The sequence below is a fragment of the Centroberyx gerrardi genome, chromosome 6 (genome assembly GCF_048128805.1).
Source record: "Centroberyx gerrardi isolate f3 chromosome 6, fCenGer3.hap1.cur.20231027, whole genome shotgun sequence".
NCBI classification, from domain to species: Eukaryota; Metazoa; Chordata; class Actinopteri; order Beryciformes; family Berycidae; genus Centroberyx; species Centroberyx gerrardi.
The window spans coordinates 11,370,532-11,386,598 of record NC_136002.1 but is presented as its reverse complement, the minus strand read 5'-3'; the positions used below and the strand labels follow the sequence as shown (position 1 = coordinate 11,386,598).

At 42.0% G+C, this 16,067-nt stretch overlaps 1 protein-coding gene across 1 annotated transcript in view; it reads right to left on the bottom strand.

Annotated features, from left to right (window-relative positions):
- Positions 1-479: 479 nt before the first annotated feature.
- Positions 480-16,067, bottom strand: part of kirrel3b (kirre like nephrin family adhesion molecule 3b) — a 57,540-nt gene continuing 41,952 nt past the window's right edge. The window contains exons 9-15 of the mRNA XM_071917409.2: positions 9,204-9,304; positions 7,096-7,294; positions 5,383-5,490; positions 4,738-4,821; positions 4,326-4,435; positions 3,482-3,568; positions 480-941 (exon numbers count right to left, since the gene is read on the bottom strand). Coding sequence (XP_071773510.1) covers positions 480-941; positions 3,482-3,568; positions 4,326-4,435; positions 4,738-4,821; positions 5,383-5,490; positions 7,096-7,294; positions 9,204-9,304 — 1,151 coding nt within the window. The remainder of the gene's footprint in view (positions 942-3,481; positions 3,569-4,325; positions 4,436-4,737; positions 4,822-5,382; positions 5,491-7,095; positions 7,295-9,203; positions 9,305-16,067) is intronic.

The window sequence follows — 16,067 nt, the reverse complement described above, 5'->3', positions numbered from 1 at the left end:
ACAATCTCAGTTTGTTTGTTTTTTTTGAATGACAATCTACAAAAGGCAAAAAAGGTCTTTGCCAGAGGAGCTGATTGTCACACATGGTCTTGTGATATTCCTGCCCTCTGATCCTCTAATAACCCCAATGCAGCAACTAAGTAGTGGAATGTTCAAATTCCAAGCTTGTGTTGTCTCTGTGTTGGCAAATAACCTCTCTGTGGCACAATTCTGATTATGGGTTAAAAAAAAAAAGGAGGTGGTTGATGAGTTAATCACGAGGGAAATATAAGGCTTCTTGATCGAGAAGTCTGAACAAGTCAAATGTTGAATTAAAGCCGACCAGCTCCTTCTCCTGCATCTCCAGGCTTCCGGAAGAAACATTAAAACGGTTAAGCAGTGCGTCCGACGTTTGGCCTCCCGGGAGCCGATTCTCTCACAGTTCTCGAAACGATCGCGGCTGGCTGTTCCTTACCAAACACCCCGCCCCGCCCTGGTGGTCAGACGTGGGTCTGCATGCGCTTCTGGAGGGGCCGGGTGAGGTCTGAGTTCTGAGAGGAGGACTGAGAATAGTGGGAGGAGGAGGAGGCCGACGCCTTGCTGTCTTTGTCGAACTGCACGTAGCCGTCCTGCTTGCTGTAGCTGCTGACGCTGCTGTCGCACTGCGTGTCGATGAAGGAGCTGGAGTCGCTGAGCGAGCCCCGCTGGAACTCCCGCTCGCACAGCTCGATGGAGCTGCTGCCCATGCCCAGCACAAAGCGTTGGCTGTAGTCGTACAGGCGGTTGGGACCCGCGCCCAGGGTGGAGTAGATGTTGGTGAAGGACATGCCTGTTGGTACCCGCTGCTTGCCCAGAGTCCCAGTGTTGGTGGGGTTCCTCACCTCGGTGGACGGGTTCCCTGCCATGGTAGGGGTGTGGTGCTCCTTAAAGGTGTTGACACTGTAGTAGCCATTTGTCGGGTCCTGTTGAAAGCACAGGAAAGTTTGAAATGAGCTCTAACTTTCCTAATTATCACAGAATATGCAGTATGACAATGCATGCAACGGCTTTATTTATTTATTTATTTAATCATTTATTATAATTATTAATTTTTTTTACTCTTAGTAACAGCGAATCTAAAAAAAATTGCACATCTCTGGAGGGCAGAATGAAAAATAAAACCGTCCCCTCGTTTATATGCATTTATTCTTCTCAAAGCTTAACAAGAGTCAAGGTCAAACTGGCATTAATTACCATTCAAATTGGCGAATAAATAAGGAAACAGGCTGCTGTGTACATCACATCCGAAAAGAAGCAACAAAAAACTGTGGCAAGGCTTAGTGTTATGATTTAGTCAACCCCCATGCTAACCTTAAAATCATGTTTCTCGCTAATTAAGCGGGCCTTGATGAATCACATTTTGGATCCAACATGTCACTGCAAAGTTCACCCGTATACCAGCTGTAATTGGACCTAAACCGATTGTAGTGTCTGTAATTCCATGTATGCACAGAAACGGGTTCTGAGGCCACAGCTGCCCTGCTTGTTGTCTGTCTGCTGGGCTCCAGGCACTACGCTGTTGCTAAGGGTTCAGTTAGGGCGCGCGTGTGTGTGCGCGCACGCGCGTGTGTGTGTGTTTTCATGTCTGCGTGTCTGCGTGTGAATGGACGTGAATGAATGTCAAGCCAGGATGAGCACAATGCCAAATCCCCAAAGAAAAATGCTAATCACGGGGAAATGACTGAGACAACCTGAGAGGATCCTCGTTATGCTCGTCATTATCAGACGGCGGACAGGGAGGCTGTTTGCGTCTGGCCTTTATCTCTTGTTCAGTCCCCCTGCGCTCCGGTCCCATGCACGCTCTCATTAACTAGGATCAAAAAAAGCCGGCCCCAGTGGGAGCAGGTATGCAGACAGACAACAGCAGTACACTCCAGGGTGCCAGCGCTAACATTCGGTTGGACAAAGGGATAAATCAATGGGACAAGATTTGTTGCAGGGGCACGGATTTACTCTGGCATGCCACGGAGAGTGTGAATAGACATCATCTACGTCTAATTACTCGTAAAGGGTCGTAATGATGATAACATCTATTTGTTGAATATAAATGGGGGGTGTGAGATTTCATCTTCAATCTTACTGACAAGAATGCCAAGTTGGAGGTGGAATAAACTGCGCCCACCTGGTAAGATAAACCGCTGCACTTGACTTTGCATTTATGTATTTGCATGAAAAAGAACCAACGGGGTTCTTCATAAGGGATAGTAACCACCTTCACCACCATATTTTAATACCTTTTTCAAATGCCTTCTGAATTTGTTTATATTTAAATAATGGGAATTTGTATCATATAAGAACAGAATATGGAAAAAAAAATTGCAGGGTGACTGTTTCAATGCAACTTCACAAGATATAGTGGGACCTTTCTCACATTGTTGACAGAGCGGAGACTATTTCTGTTTCTATCCCCTGAGCGTTTGCTTAATGCGAGCCATGGTAAGTATTCTGTTGATGCAGCCCAAATCCTGCATGTGGAAACTATTGTAGTGAATGGGAAATTATTTGTTTAGGCTATTTCGTTTTCACTTCTCTCATAATTTGATTTTGAAAATGGTAAGCTCTTATTATAAAAATGCAACAATGACTGGGATAGCTGGAGCATGACTGATGGAAATCAAAATATATGATCTAATTCTGTATCTGCTGAGAGATTATATTAGTCATTTATCTTTTCTAAACTATCCATCCAAAGTGCTGACCACATGCCACAGTACATACACACATGGTTAGAATATACAGTACATTGTACATTTTTCCTGATATTAAGATTAAGATATAAAAACATTAAGAGATGCACTCTATATTGTGATAATATAGAGTGCATATAAAATATGCATTTGATACCTCTTTTTAACAACCATTTCATTACCTGTTGTCTTTCACAATCAAAACAGATTCCATCTACTCTGTGGTTTAATGTCTTTCAGTTTTTCATTTCTAAAACATCAACGTCCACACATAAAATATTCTGTAAATATTTATGGTAAAGTTGTGCAACACTTTGGGATGATTTATGGTAGAACTATGCTTTGTGTTTCTAGCCTATTCTACCCACACAACTCAACGACTGAGTGTGATGCTGCTGCTGCGTTTTAGTGGTAAACATGACGGACTAACTAAATGTTTGATATTACATACTGTATACACATATATATTGGACATCACTGGCTCTTGCCTTCTGGAGCTTCAGGGCCAGATGGCCTTTGATTCCTTGTACCACCTTTGATGATGGCCTAATTAATTAAATTAGACCTCTAATTGGATTCATTTTGCCCCTGGCTTCATCATTGCTAAAGCACGGGTGGCAGGAGAGGGATTAATGCATTTCAGCCATCTTGGTCCCCGAGTTGAAGACCGAGGGCATAATGCCTTCAATAACCACTCTCTCCCCCTGTACCCGCTCTCTCTCCTCCTCTTACTCCCTCCCTCCCTCCTTCACGCTCTCATTGATCCTCATTCGTACCTTAATGTGCTGATATTCCTTCTCTTCCTCCTGTAATACCTCCAGCTGCTTCAGAACAGATTCCTGCTGGAACTCTCCTCGCTCGACCTGCGAAGAAATCAAGGAGAAATGCGACACGTGAGTCGGATGTAGTTTCTCAACTTCCATCCATAGTCAAGACATGCTGAGATGGAAGGATTTCACTTTTTGTCAACTCTTAAATCATTCAGGCATGTTTCACCTTCACTCAGGGTTAGCAAGGAGCATAAATAATGTATCCATGAACCTTTTTTTTATCTTACAAAATGCAGATGTGTAAGGTATCCAAGCTGTTTCCCCTACAGTAACACTAAGTACCTATTAAGTATTTTAGAGGAAGATGTAATCCAAGACCTCTCACTGTAGCTAGTGCAGCCCTGGGGCATACTGCATAGAAACCACAACACTCGTGCAGTACCAAAGAGGCAGGGGTTTTCTGTGTGTCTAGAGGGCATGCAGATACAGTAGTAAACCAACTGTAAGATTACCCAATATGAGCGTTAACATTTCCATAGCTACACTGTTCAGGGGCCTATTCTGCTTACAGGAGTGGTGGTGTAATATTGCTAAATATAGGCACTGTGTCCTTACCACAGAGCATATACTATCTACATAGCTTTCTGTTTTCCATTATTCATAAAGCGGCTTATTCTGCAGGAAACTGCTGTTACTATTAAAGCTATCCTGAAGATAAAAGGCATTCATTATCTTGCTGTGAGTATCAACAGGCTGTACAGAATAAAAGTATGCATTCTGTCGAGTGTTTACTTTGTGAGAAAACAGGAACAAGAAGTGAAAAGTAGTATGGCGCGACACTCACACTCACCATGAGTTGTTTCATGGAGGCGTGCTCTTCATTTTCTCGTGCTGCATTGTGGTCTTTATGTACAATCTCCACCCGGATGTCATTTTTCGCCGACACGACTCCTTTTAGATCTGGCAGAAACAGATGAGACATGTATCTCAATAAGCTGGATAAACACCCTTCTGTATTTGTTGATACTATAATTTCCCCCAGTGCATTTTACAATACTATGGAATTTAGCAGGATCCCTGGGTTTGGTTTGCGAGAGCTCCCCCATTTCCCGAAAAACAATACAAAGCATTATGAATCATTTGTTTCCTGCCAACACAAGATTATCTTTTTCTGCATACATATGCAATCTCACACAGCCTTCCACGGCGGCTCATTCTGTTTGGGACAATGCTGATGATACTGTCATATAACAAAGTCTTACTTTCTGTCTTAATTTTGCTTGCAAGTTCTCTCTGGTGAGCACAGATGGAGACGGGCAGTGAGGGCATAACCAGGTGCGCGTCCTCTGTAGTATACAGACAATAGACATGCTGAGGGGACCAGTAGCACAGTTTGGTTCTTGGAAAGCGGCAGTGGCAGTGGCTGACTGTCTCTAACCTGAGTCACTTGGTACATGGATGGGTGGCAGTGAACATAACACAGGATGGAAGTAGCTTCAAATGGGAGTGCATTCAGACTGAGATTGCATGACATGAGCCCTTAACACGTTCTGGCTATCTCTGCACCAAAATTGTCCATCTTAACAAGTGATTTGATCTTGTGTTAAGTCTGGCACCAAGTTCCAATGCAATTTATCTTGAGTCAGAATATTTCTTGAAGAAAGCGGCATCATCTTGAAGTCAGGTATGCCACTCCACTTTACAAATGTCAAAATTGTTGAGCCAAGTCAAATACTGGCAGATTTTTTCACTAATAAGATTCGCAGACTTAACATGAGATGAAATGACTTTTCTTGCCAACATATTTGAATAGATGGACATTTGGCGGTGGCGCCTGAGGACCATGTCTTCTACTTTGGCTGTGGCATGCATGCTTCGGTGGGTGCAGCAGGGAAGAGGAGACATACTTCTCTGGGAGCGGGTGCAACAGAATGCGCCGATGGTGCCCATGAGGACGATAAAGGCGACAAAGGCTCCCACGGCCACGCCGATGATCACCGCCACGGGAAGAGATTCTGAAACCAAAAGAACATGTCCTTCTACAATAACACATTGTAAAGATTTCCAACCCATACATTTCATTCGATATGTATGGTATAGAACAGTAGAATACAGTACAAAGACATAGAGGCCATCTCTCTCAGACATACACACACACACACACACACACACATTTGCCTCTTCAACACACACAAACGAAGGGAAGATATGCTATACTTTATCCCTTTAAGATACTTTGACATTATCCCATGGGCACAATGGCATGAAATGAATTATTGGCCTGTATACTCAACCAACAGCAAACTCAAAGGAAAACTAATTAGTAAACCTTTTGTGTATCAGCAAGGGTAAACAGATATCTCATTATCCTACTGTCTAATAACTTTTAATTTACACTCATTTAAGCTAATAAAGGTATTTGGCTGAGGGCTTTTATTTTCATTGAGTACTAAACAGAGTGTAAGAGTGTGTGCATTAGTGTGAGTGTGTTTGTGGGTCTGTGCAGGCATGTGTGTATCTGTGTAAGTGTGTTTGCGACTAGGCAAGAGATAAAACCTGCAGGCATATACGTATATACATATATATCATATATATATATATATATATATATATATATATATGCTGATCCTGCTACAAAGTGCACTATAATGAGGACCTGAGTTACCAACCCACATTAATGACCTTCTCGCACTTTAAACAAATGCAAAACAACTGAGTGCTCTTCCTACGCCATTAAAGCCTATTTAATGTCTTCATTGATCAATGTCACTTTCACATAAGCAGCTTATAATTTATCATTTGGGATAAGTGGATAGAAAACACAGCTTCCCCGATTGGAAAGGGAAGAAGGTCAACAAATGAAAAGTACTCATTTATGAAGCACTGCAAAACAAATAGAGGATGCTTTAATGAAGCTTTTGCTCAAAGAAAGCGGAAAGCAGAGAGCTGTGTCTGCTGTGTTGTGTGCTGCACAGTATATTGTATATTCAGGATGCAGAATGTGTTCAGGGCCACCGATTGATATGACTACACTCGTGAGTTGCACTTTAACACGTTAACACGGAAAATTAATTTGCAAGAAATGTATCAGTGTCATTACATTTTCATCAAAAGTTTCTGAATTCTTGCCATGTACTATTTATTCCATCTTGCAGGTCTAAATTGGTAGAATGCCACATTTTGACATCTGCTAGTGTTAGACATTCTTCTGTCAACAACTTACTTCTGATAGGATTTGGAAAAAACAAATTCTTCTATATGTAAGTCATATATCAATGTAATCATATAGTTGTATACTTGTGCTGTAATACTGAATGTGTCATTTGATTATATACATCTATGAAGCATCTTGTGCGTCAACATCATCCATTCAAATCCAAGCCATAGATGACCAATTAGCTATCAAATCCCATCTCACACACACACACACACACATACACACAGGCATACATGCAAATATGTGCAGTCATAAACACACACTCACAACAAGACTGCCACAACCACACAGACGCACACACAACACCACAGCTGTATGACTTCAGCTCTACTCTACACCAGGGAACCACGGCCACGTGATTTGAAGAAGAGGAAGGTGGAACCTGTCGAACCTTGGCTCCCACCTTGTTCCTTGAGGCGTATGATCTCGGTGTCGGAGCCAAAGCTGTTCCACGCTGTACAGTTGTAGATGGTCTGGAAGTCAGCGGGGACGATGTTACTCATGGTCAGTGTGGAGATGACTCCTTCCTCCGTGCTGACCGTCTCCACCGTGTAGCGGCCCGACGTCCCGGACTCTAACACCGTCTCCTTCCAGGACCAGGCCTGACATGAGAGGGAAGGAAAAGAGATGGTATGTGTTCAAATTAATACACCAAAACAAGTACAGAGTTTGTACAGTCCCATGGCAGTCGCACTGGTTTTGCAAGCTACAGCTAGCTAGCTAAAATGTTTTCAAAACACAAAAAACAGCAGACACTGTTTGTAGAAAATGATTTTCTCCATGTTATAGTGTATATTATCTATATTGTAGACTATGTATTGGGTATTCACTGGCCTTGTTTTTATGTGTAGGACTAGGCTTCGTATTGCTGTACTGGCTGTACTGTAAAAGCCTATATCTTGCCGTATGTATTGGAATTGCATTGTATTGGTATCACAATGGATTTTTACTATTGTTTCTTTTTTATCGGCTCTGGCTGGTTCCTGAGCAATATTTATGTCTTCTTGTGTAATGTATTGTTTTTTCTATGTGTTTTATGGACTGTGTGATCTGTCTTCTATGTCTGCGGTGGGATCTGTTTTTCCTATGCGCACATGACCAACCCAATAAAGTTGATCTATCTATCATAGGTATAGAGTGATGTGCCTGACGCCTGACAGACTGATCTGAATTTGCCTCTTGATGCTCATGGCGCTGTGGTGACATTGTGGGAAAAAAATAATATTTTCTCACCGGATTAAGGATTTATGCAGTGTTGTGGTAATTTAACATATGCCATTTAGTGGCTGTTTTTATTCAAGGCACTTCAAAATACCGAGTACATTCGTTTTGGGTGGCCACAGTGTGAATCGCATGCTTAATTTTTGCAGTGTTAAGTATTTTTAACTGGCAGTTCAACTACAGAATGGGGACATAGATTTTACTGGATAAAGACGGGTAGAGCTGAATCAAAATTCAAGGATAAACAACACATTCAAGACTTCATTCTAGACAACATATTCAAGTTTGAAAAAATCGTCTGGTGGCTGAATAGAGTGATGAGATGCAGATTAAGTATTACAAATTTAGCCTTGGTTCAAGCATTTCTGAAGTAAAAATACTGTTTTCATTGACGTCCAGGTTAGAGAATGAAATGCACACTACGTCATGTTCTTTTTCTGAAATAACTAAGCAAAGTGTTTTTTTTCTGACTCACAAATTTTAACCAGAAAAAAAGACAGTAGGTGGTGTATAGTTTCACAATTGTTGTCTCATTTGTTTTTGTTTTTCTGTTGACATATGGCAAGAAAAACAGGGCCTCTGTAATGACACTTTCATAATGTGAAGAATAAATAGTTTGAAATCCAGGATTATTATTCAAGACCTAGTAGCCACTGCCTCTACAGGCTCACCCATCAAATAAACTGGATATTAATTATGTGGCTGGTTAATGCTGGGCATCAATATACAAAACACACATTAGATGACAGTGCATCGCAATTAAACACGCGCACGCCCACCCACACGCACACACACACACACACACACACACACACACAGAAATTAATAATAGCACAAAGGGGGGCTCAGAGAGTAGGCTGTTTATCTAAGGTCCATAAATCTTAATGGGATCTGTGCTAACAGAGTATAAGTATGCATTAAATGAGAAATTAAGGGCCTAAGCTCGCTATGCTTCATGCCCCCCTATTCATACAAAAACAAATGATCGAGAAATACTATAACATTAATTTGCTTGCTTGCACTGCCCATGTTTTAAGATAGTTTAATCAATAGAGCAATAGAGCTGTCAGGGCATTATACTTTATACAATGGTTTGATTTCTCCCATGAATGGATATATCAATCAAATATTGTCATGAGAAAGGGGTCATTATACTTTACATGTGATTTGCATTGTTCGGGTGCCGCAGATCCATTAAATACCTCTTTATGGTTATGTTAGCTGTGTGCTTGTTCTAAAATAACATAAATCAAGCAATGACATTTAAGATAAAATAGTCCAAATACTTACGATGCGGTCTGGAGGTGGCGTACTTCGAATGAAGCATTTGATCTGTCCCTTTTCCCCATGTAGCGCTTGCTGAGTCTGGGTACTGGAGATGGTAGGAGGCCCTGTTTGGAATAATCATAAAAGTTTGAAGGTGAGTCAGATGGCAGTGAAAAATGAATCATCAAATTCATTTTCAGTTTGAGGTCATGTGACAATTCTGCTTAATCAAGTTCTTGTGACACGTTGTATTGTAATTGATTTTTAGCTGTCCTCTTCTCCCCGGAGAAAATTTGCTCTCCAATTCCAACTAGGAATACCTGAAGTGTACAGTAATTTGGGACTCCTGGGGAAGATTGTATTGTGGTTCGATATGAACATGCCTCAACCCTCGGCGCAATCTAACCAAGGACAGGCCAGGACTGAATGAAGGGCATGAGTGTGGGCCCAGACCTCATTCTGGATGGAGAAATAGTTGATTTATGGCTAGCTTGATTTCCCCCACTGAGATAAGGGTCACAGTGGAGAGTGCTGAGGCATTTCTTTGGAGCGTAATCAGGACTACGGAGATGGAAAGAGAAAAATGCCGCGGTGGAAAGATAACACACTTGCCACAGTGTTTCTCCTCATTCAATTTACTCACAGGAGATTCGACCCTTCACCCAACACTAGGTTAGCAAGTGACTGAGCCGCTAGTAGCCACTCTACTCACATGGAAACCTCTTTCTCCTCAAGCATCCAACCCAAAATGTATTTTGGTGTGTTCCTACATGTCCTACATATGCCTTCTGGAATAAAACCCATTATAACTCAAAACACAGGTCTGTTTTACTCCACTGTTCATAAATATTACAACTGTACACAAACCTTAAGAGCCTCTAAAATATGTAAAACCTGTGTTTAGCTGTCACATAACATTGATGCTTTTAAGAAAAGCTCAACAGTAAGCTAAAGAGTGAATGAAAAAGCCTTTTAATGCAATTAATCACTATGTAAACAAAGCCAGTTGTGGGGCCAGTCTCTCAACAGGGGCTGCAAGTATAGGCTTCAACAGTGGGTCAGCTGTCCTTTTAGTGATGATTGTTGTTGCCATTCCATTTCCGAACTGCTGAGCAGGCCGTTCAAGACGCTCCATTAGCCTATAGTTGAAACCAATGATGAGGGTAGAAATCCTTGGATGTAATGCTGTGGTTTTGATGAAAGCCTAAGTATAGGTGCGCTGTAATGTAGATCAGATAAAATACTGATCAGTGTTGAGAGTGGTTGGGGCTGTGGGACGCCAGAACTTCCTGATGAGTCTTGTGGAAGCGCTAATTCAAATAAACGGATGGGAGGTGCCCACTTGAAAACTCCACTGCTCTTTCGCTCTCACCCACCTCCACTTCCTCTGACATGCAGTTTCTGTGTCGGCGCTCCCCCGAAAATAGCGCAAAGGGAAAGTTACATCTTATCCTGTGAATTGGTAAATAGGCCTTTAAATGGCTGGCAGAATCAAATGTTAAACACATCTCTTGTGATGGCTAGGGTTAAGAGTGTGTGTTTGAGGGGGTGGCTGGAGAGGCAGCTTCTTGATTAGTAAGACAACTCGCTTCCCCGCCAACTTCCCTCAAACTCCCGCTCTCTGGCATCTCTCTGACGATACATAATTGCAGTTTATTACCTGTCTCTTATTAAAATGAATTAGCATTTTAATGAGACTCTGCCAGATGGTGTCTTGGTATGCTACTGGAGGATGCTGGAAGGCTGCTACTGCTGCTACTGCTGTGGAATGATTGTAGCAAACAACCCAAACCCCCTCCTCCAACCCCCCACAAACACACAAACACACAAACACACAAACACACACACACTGTATTGAAAACTGGTCCCTTCCTTACATTGGTTTGCCGACACGGGATGACTGTTAGACTGTTCACTGTATCCGTACTGTATCTACGTGTTACTTTTGATATAAGGACATCTGTATGTGTGGATGTGTGCATGTACGTGTGAAATGTGTGTATGTGGTTCGTATGGGCTCCTATGGTAAACACACAGCGAGATCAATTGTTTGCAGGCTGCCCAAGGCGTGCGGTAGTGGCTGGGGAGGATCTATTCTATGGATCAGAGCTGTAAATGAGGAATATAATTAGATAGCTTTATCTCCCTGGCTCAGACTGCCTGAGTGGAAAGTGTGCGCGCACGTGTGTGTGTGTGTGTGTGTGTGTGTGTGTGGTTGTTTGGAATGGTTCCTAAGGAGTTTTTGTATGTGTGTGTGTTTGTGTGTGTTCGCTACTCACTCTGTGTGATCGGAGAATGAACAAGTTGGTGGGTGGAGGTGGGTGGCACTGCTACACCAGGGTTAGTGTCAGGGGAGGAAGTCCAAATGTTGCGTGACATGTTTTATTCATCCAAGAGAGGAGGTGTCAACTCTGGAGTGGGCACTGCCATCTGATTACGTGATATCGGAGCGAGAGTCAAAGGCCGGGCCTTATCGTGTCAAATGCTTCTCATGTTTTGTGATGTTTTTGTGATGTTTTTTATGTGAAGCAACGGACCGTAGCACTGTGCCCAAGACAAATTTCCCCTCGGGGACAATAAAGTTTACTCTCTACTCTATATTTCCTTCCTAAATTGAAGACACTGTGGGGCATCAGCTTTGAACAACAGTTTGACATTTCCATGCTACTTCACAGCGGCTCTTGTGATTTCTCTCTTTTCTTTTTTGACGGAGAGAGCACAGGGTGAAGAGGGGGATACAGAAGAAAAAGGTCTAGTGGGGTCAGTGGTTGCCAGATTTGTCTTTTTATGTGGAGGTCCTGTGTATATGTATTTATTCTTGAGAGTTTTCAGTTGATTTAATCAGAGAAGATTTCTTTCAGTCCATACTTATGCCTTAATATAAGTTAACAATTTTGTTAAATTAGTTATTTGATATGTGTGTGTATACAGTATATGTGTGTGTGTGTGTGTGTGTGTGTGAGAGAGGGTGAGAAAGATTAATTACTGTTAATATTAATCCTGCTTTTTTGCATGATTTATTTCAAATATACTGTAGACAGCACAACACACCACATCAGTGTGGATTGCACAAGCCAGAATCAAATAATGTCATCCTCCTCCACCCACTATTGGCACTATAGCTATATTCGCATTTTTTATTTAATGTAATCTATCCCCTAAAGCCAGAAATCATCAACATGTCACATTTGGAGTTGGATAAACGGGACAGGGATCTTGTAGACCCCCAGAATGTTTAAGGATTTTTGCCCACATGAACTTTGTTCTTTATAGCAGTCATCCGTTCTGAACTGGAACACTTACCTCCAGAACCCCTCGAGTGCTCTCACAGTCAACTTCACCATCTTTCCCTATTTCGTCTCAATACATCTTTACAACCGGGACCAGATTGCTTTTTCTCCCTCTCTGTTTTCCTGCATGCTGTGTGATCCATATTGTCTTCCCTTCAAATACCACAGGAGACTATATATATACACAGTACATTTACAGCGATAAGTCAGAGTAGATGGCACAAGCCAGACACAAATCAATTTATCCTCCACAAACAATTAGCACTTTGGCGATATTTACATTTTTTAATTGGTGATAATAGCACTAAATTCATGAACTCATGTTATCCTCCTATATCTCCTAATGCCAGAAAACATGAAAAGTCTGGAACTGCCTCAGAGACAATGAACAGGAGGGTGTTTCTATTTTTATGCCCAAATGAGCTTTATAGGAGAGTGTTCCTTGTTCAATGCGCTCGCATGGCTGCTGACACTGAAGAGGGTGCTGCTCGGTGTGCAATGCATACAACTATCCATTTTGAATAGAAATGTTAATCTTAAGGTGATTATTAAATCTAAGAATGGCAAGTTGATACTTGTGTCTTTGGAGAACATTCTTCCCAAGTTGTCTTGGAGGGAACGAACGTCTCAAGAGCACAAGAGGAGAGATCACGTCTTTACAGCTTGAGATGGGCTGCGTGCTTGATGTTGTTAGGCGTTCATTTCCACAGTTTATACGGCTGTGTACTATAGACTGCGCTGTTTGGACGTGATGTGTCATTCTCACAATGCATCTTGGGGTTTCCTATTCGTTCTCACCGACCCAAGTCACAATCTGATGCATCCTCGGTTGGCAAGTAAACTTCCGAGATCTTTATCCATGCTCCATTCTCTGCGTTCTTTTGTTTTGGAACCATAATTTGGCCAGTAAATATTACGTCAAACACATCATGGAGGACACAAGAACACATATTGAGAAAGATCCATAGTCATTAGTTGAAAAAACAAATTCCATCTGATTTGGAACGCGTGTTCCGGCCCGTTTCCAGCCCTGGGTCGGTTCCATCTCAGTATTCCATCTACAGCTTGGCATGTGGAAACTGAGTTCTAGTGTGCCGGGTTTTCTGTTCGTTTCTAGGCTTCCTTTCCAGTTCATTGGGTGTACATCCAGAGGCAGATTTCTTGACCATTATACCATCCCTGGACACGCAGAAGGCACCTTGGAGCTGTTGACCAGGGAGCTGTTGTGCTCCATAACAATCTCAGGCACTTCTTATAAGCCTGTAGATACAAGCCGGAACTGCTGCATGGCACCTCCTGCAGAAACAACTTGCCCCGCAACTAGCTTTTTTATATGGTGAGTTATTGGATTGAAGATGTTTTTTCACGCTGAAATTTAGTATCTGAGCTTTTTATAAGTACATGTGACAGGTACATATAATGGGAAAAGTAAGTTGCAAGTATCTTATTTAACAACTACAAAGTCCTCCAAAGGATCTCTTACTATACTTAAATTGAACTGGTCAGATAAATTGTACTGTATCTTAAAAGCAGTTTTCTCTGTCATTAATTTGCACTGTTCTCAGACGGTGTCATTGCCAGTTTGAGGAAGGCTGAAATGTTAATTTACAAGGCATATAAAGGCTGCGTCTAGAAGGAGGAAAGACAGAAAAAAAGATTTATAACAACCTAGTGCTCTGTGGGATATTGGGGGATCCTCCAGCCCTGTTTCTCCCTTAATGTGGTAATAGGCTTTCTCTCCCTAGGCTGCCCAACAGAGTATGATTATACATACTGGCCTGCCCACACACACACACACACACACACACCTACACACACACAAACACACCGCTGGACAGATGTACAGACTCACACCTGTGCATACATATAAATTAGTCTGTATTCCATGAACATACGGACCTTAAGTGTATGCAGGCTAAATCTTCTCAAGCATGTCAGTTGAATTCAATCAATTCCAACTCATTCAGGGTGGTGGAAAAACCCATGCATACATATTGTGTACTGTATAAATAATCACACGCATGGATGTGTACGCCCCTTCTTCATACATGTAGCCAACTTAACTATTTCACACATGCACCCTATAGAATAATTACACTCAAACATGGCTTCAAACAAATGCTGAGGTGCTTTCCGTTGTGAAAATGTTCAACTAGAGTAAGCAATATGTATCCATTAGTGATTTAAACACAAACTGCCTCCCCTGCTAGCTGTTTGATTATAATTAAATTACATTCTTCCCAGGGGAAAGCAGGGTTCCTCATGTCTGTGTGGTACGCCACAGTGGGAGCCAGTGACACACAACGGCAGAAGGGAGGGAGAGAGAGAGAGAGAGAGAGAGAGAGAGAGAGAGAGAGAGAGAGAGAGAGAGAGAGAGAGAGAGGAAAGGAAAGGAAAATGACAAATTCTAAACATGTATTTTAATTGATGGCATAAAAGAAGCGGGGGATAACTGCGGGGAAAACAAATATCAAAAACATTCACACATGCAGAAGACGCCCTCACATCGTGAACAGTCTAAACATGCGCTGCATTCCTGTCTGCTCATTGCCTGAGATGTGATCAAAGCAGTCCTCCAGAGAAGCGCGGTCATTCGTTATGCTACTCATTCACTGTCAGAATCAATTGAGTCCCGCCGACTGTCAAAGATGTTGGGCTGGGGCTGATGAGAGGTGAGGAGTGCACACATTCATCCTCAGTTGAGACAGTGGCATAGGACAATCAATGAACCGACCACAGGAGAGAGCTCCCCACGTGCAACCACTTCAACCGCACCGTTTGTACTTTCACAGGCTTGACAATCTGATTTGCCTCAAGGACTGGGGAAGAAAAAAAAATATGACTCAGGACTCCTCATGTGGTTTGGAGAAAAGAGATGAATTTCAATTATTCAGAAGGGTAAAAAGGAAGGCAGCTTTTGAATGTCAAATATAAATTCGGGCCGGGAGGCGCGAGACGCAGAAGAAGAAGAGAGGAAGAGTATAAACAAATAAAAGAGACTCGAAGACATCCAAAGAACTTGGATAATGCTTGAATGAAGTCTGCGGAGACCAAGTAAACATGCCATTTCAGCTTTGTTGTATGTTTTCCAATGTGCTCTGAGATCTGCTGTGTTATAATCTTTATTAAAACAATCCATCTTCTTTCTCTTATGGCATTGTTTTCAAAAACAACACAATCACCATAGTTACATGAGCAAGAAAGAGATGCATCAAAACAAACCGGCAAATTGGATATTATGTATTTTGTTTACATATTCAGGCTGCAGAAGGGATGCCAGTGTGAGTTGCTAACAACAGAATGGGAGACGACTGAATTAGTCATGATTTTGTTTTACACCTGTTCTGCCTTGACTTTGACTGAACTACTGATTGAGGAGGGAGCTCATTGCAGTTCATAGAAGCTCATGGTTCTGATCTTGTGCTGGAGGGGGTGCTGGTATCCCATTCACTCTGATATGCTCAACTACTGTCTGGGTTTTGAAAAGAAAATCTTTACACATACAGTACTGTTTGCTACATGATGTATCTTCATCCCCAAATCAGCACCAACGTTGCTTACAGGCAAACTCTGTGTTGTTTGTTTTTGAAATGTTCTC